This window comes from Melospiza georgiana, unplaced genomic scaffold (assembly GCF_028018845.1).
Source record: "Melospiza georgiana isolate bMelGeo1 unplaced genomic scaffold, bMelGeo1.pri scaffold_29, whole genome shotgun sequence".
Taxonomy (NCBI): Eukaryota; Metazoa; Chordata; class Aves; order Passeriformes; family Passerellidae; genus Melospiza; species Melospiza georgiana.
This window is the reverse complement of record NW_026652215.1, coordinates 2,937,526-2,940,841: the sequence shown is the minus strand read 5'-3', so window position 1 is coordinate 2,940,841 and position 3,316 is coordinate 2,937,526. Positions and strand designations below refer to the sequence as shown.

Here is a 3,316-nt window from a genome sequence, read left to right as displayed (position 1 = left end):
GATCCTTTAGTTCTTTTAAAGCCACAGAGAGTGCAGCCCCTCATTGACACAGTCTGTGGTTACAGTCAAGGAATAGAGAAACAAAATGAGAAATGGTATAAAAAATGGCATTTCTTTGTAGAAAATACGAAAAAGTTAAAAGAAAGAAACAGAACCTCCAGAAGGAAACCAACAAGAAGTATCAAAGATTAGTTTTATTACAAGCACTTTGCATAAATTACTCAGCAGTTTAATGTTCCTGAAAGCATGCAGTTGTCAGTCTCCACACTGCAGCCTTGAGCTCCTGGTTCCTCAGGCTGTAGATGAGAGGGTTCAGGACTGGAGGCACCACCGAGTACAGAACTGACAGGGCCAGATCCAGGGATGGGGAGGAGATGGAGGGGGGCTTCAGGTAGGCAAATGTGGCTGTGCTGATGAACAGGGAGATCACAGCCAGGTGAGGGAGGCAGGTAGAAAAGGCTTTGTGCCGTCCCTGCTCAGAGGGGATCCTCAGCACAGCCCTGAAGATCTGCACATAGGAGAAAACCATGAACACAAAACAGCCAAAATTTAAACAGGCACCAACAGCAAGAAGTCCCAGTTCCCTGAGGTTTGAGTGTGAGCAGGAGAGCTTGAGGATCTGTGGGATTTCACAGAAGAACTGGCCCATAGCATTGCCCTTGCAGAGGGGCAGGGAAAATGTATTGGCTGTGTGCATGAGAGCATTGAGAAAGCCACTGGCCCAGGCAGCTGCTGCCATGTGGGCACAAGCTCTGCTGCCCAGGAGGGTCCCGTAGTGCAGGGGTTTGCAGATGGACACGTAGCGGTCGTAGCACATGATGGTCAGGAGGAAAAGCTCTGCTGAGATGAAGAACACAAAGAAAAAGAGCTGTGCAGCACATCCAGTGTAGGAGATGTTCCTGCTGTCCCAGAGGGAATTGTGCATGGCTTTGGGGACAGTGGTGCAGATGGAGCCCAGGTCGCTGAGGGCCAGGTTGAGCAGGAAGAAGAACATGGGCGTGTGCAGGTGGTGGCCGCAGGCTACAGCGCTGATGATGAGGCCGTTGCCCAGGAGGGCAGCCAGGGAGATGCCCAGCAAGAGACAGAAGTGCAGGAGCTGCAGCTGCCGCGTGTCTGCCAATGCCAGCAGGAGAAAGTGCCTGATGGAGCTGCTGTTGGACATTTGCTGTGCCTTGGCATGGGGATCTGTAAGAAAAGTAATCATGGAATAGTTTTGTTTAGGAGAGGACTTTAAATATCCCAGCACAGCCTGGGGGAACTTTTCCCCCACTGCCTGCTCAGGGCGCTGCTGCCTGGAGCTGTCCCTGCCAGCAGCTCCTTCCCTGTGCCCAGGGCTGGGCCCTGCCAGTGCTGCGAGAGCCCAGCCCAGCCCTGGGGGCTCAGCTCTGCCCTGCAGACCCCTCCCAGCTCAGGTACTGCCCAGGGTCAGCTCTGGCTCTGCAGGCTCTGATGGCAACATCAGTGCAACCCTGAGGAGGCTGGATAAGTGATATTGACACTGCCTGTGAGGGGTCCTGTGCTGATTTCTGTCACTGCTTGCTTTATTCAGAGCTGAGATCACATTATTTATTTTTTCTAAATATGAACCGAGAGATGAATATCTACGTGCAATTTTCCATCCCAGCAACCCAAAGCAGTAGATTAATAAATTTTTCCCTTTTATGCAGCCCCTGCCTTGCTGTGCTCCCTGTATAATCTACTTGGAAATGTTCTGCAGTTAAATGCCAGAATGGGAGCAGTCCTGAACAATGCAGCAACCTCCACACACAAGGAGAACACTTCCAAGCTGCACCAGCTGTCTCCTCCCACCCAGATCTTGTCCCCCCGGGCTGGGAGCAGCTGCCAGGGCTGGCTGAGAGCTGTCCCTGGCAGGCAGCAGAGTCCCTGCCCCAGCACAGCACCCTGGGCTGCAGGACCCTGCTCTGCAGGACAGCCCTGGGCACCCCTGGCTGCTCTGCACAAGAGACAATCAGAGAATGTACGCACAGGGTCTGTAGGCATTGGGATGTTCCAGCTGCAGGAGATGGCTCCAGGAGCTGCAGCTGCATTGTCCTGCAGCCAGAGGTTCCTGTGCCAAGAGCTGGCAGTGATTCTGCCTCAGGCACTTCTCAGCACCTTCCCATCCCTGACTGATTGAAGCTCTCTGTGCCTCTGTGCTGTGCCCAGGGTGGCTGCAGGCAGTGCCCCAGCCCTGCTGGGCTGGCAGAAGAGCTGCTCATCAAGAGAAATGTGCTTTTGAAGCTCTTCTTGGTTACCAGGAGCTGCCTCTGTGCCAGGAGCCCTGCCCAGCTCAGCAGCACAGACACAGCACAAGGATTTAAATGAGCATCAGGGGCTTTGTGCTAAGGCCCTGAACATCAGTCCCTGAGAGGGAGCTGAAGAAACCTCTCCAGAACTCCAAGTCAGAATCCAACTCCAAACTTTCTTGGACTTTTAATGGGTCCCACTGAGGAGTACAAATGAGAAAGTGCCCCCAGGCCCCAGGCAGAGCAGAGTACTGGAGGCAGTGATGACAGGTGGGGACAAAGAGAAGCCAAGTCTTGGTGCCCTGGGGCACAGCAGGGTCTGTGCCACCAAGGGCTGTGAGGAGACACCTTTTCCTGAGGCACTGAGGCCTCCTGGCACAGCCCCAGCCAGGCTGGGCACTGTCAGCCCCTTGTCCTGCCCTCAGCATCCTCCCCTAGCCCACATCCCAGTGGCCTCAAGGATCTGCTGGAAGGAGTCCCTGGGGAGCCTTGCTCAGGAATGGCCCTGGGGGCTCCTTCATGCTCCCAGGGACTGCAGGTTTTTGAAAGAACTTTGGGTTTGGCTTTTGCCTTGGAGTCTCTGAGAGGTTTGTGCAATCATGACCTCCAATTATCTGCAGTAATTATTCCCTGGAGAGGCTTTCTCAGTAACAACACTCAGAGGGCCTCATTAATACTACAGGGTACTTCAGTTATTTTAAGGTACTTGGTGTTTCCCTTTTGATACACACTGTGTGAGAGGTTTTACAATCATGGCCCCAATTATCTGCTTTAACGAGTCCCTGGGGAGCTTTGTACTGACACTCAGTGGGGCTCATTAATGCCTTGAGATACTCAAGGTTTTTAAGGTACTTTATGGATTTAAGTATACTTTTAAGTACTTTTAAGGAATTTCCTTCCAAAATAGAGTGTCTGAGAGGTTTTTGTGCCATCCTGACCTCCAGTTCTCTCCTCCAAGGAGTCCATGAGGATCCTGTGTTGGGTATCTTCCCTCTTTCTGTTTTACAACAAAGACAAAACTGAAAGAATTTTGTAAGACTTTCTAAAAGCATCTAAACAAACATGAGAAA

At 52.1% G+C, this 3,316-nt stretch overlaps 1 protein-coding gene across 1 annotated transcript; it reads right to left on the bottom strand.

Annotated features, from left to right (window-relative positions):
* Nucleotides 1-229: 229 nt before the first annotated feature.
* On the bottom strand, nucleotides 230-1,177 carry LOC131096433 (olfactory receptor 14J1-like). The gene has a single exon (XM_058044769.1). The coding sequence runs from the start codon at nucleotides 1,160-1,162 to the stop codon at nucleotides 230-232; it is 933 nt and encodes a 310-aa protein (XP_057900752.1). The 5' UTR covers nucleotides 1,163-1,177.
* Nucleotides 1,178-3,316: the final 2,139 nt, after the last annotated feature.

Excerpts from the sequence above, each read along its gene's own strand:
- LOC131096433 (XM_058044769.1), bottom strand. The coding sequence starts at position 1,162 with ATGTCCAACAGCAGCTCCATCAGGCACTTTCTCCTGCTGGCATTGGCA.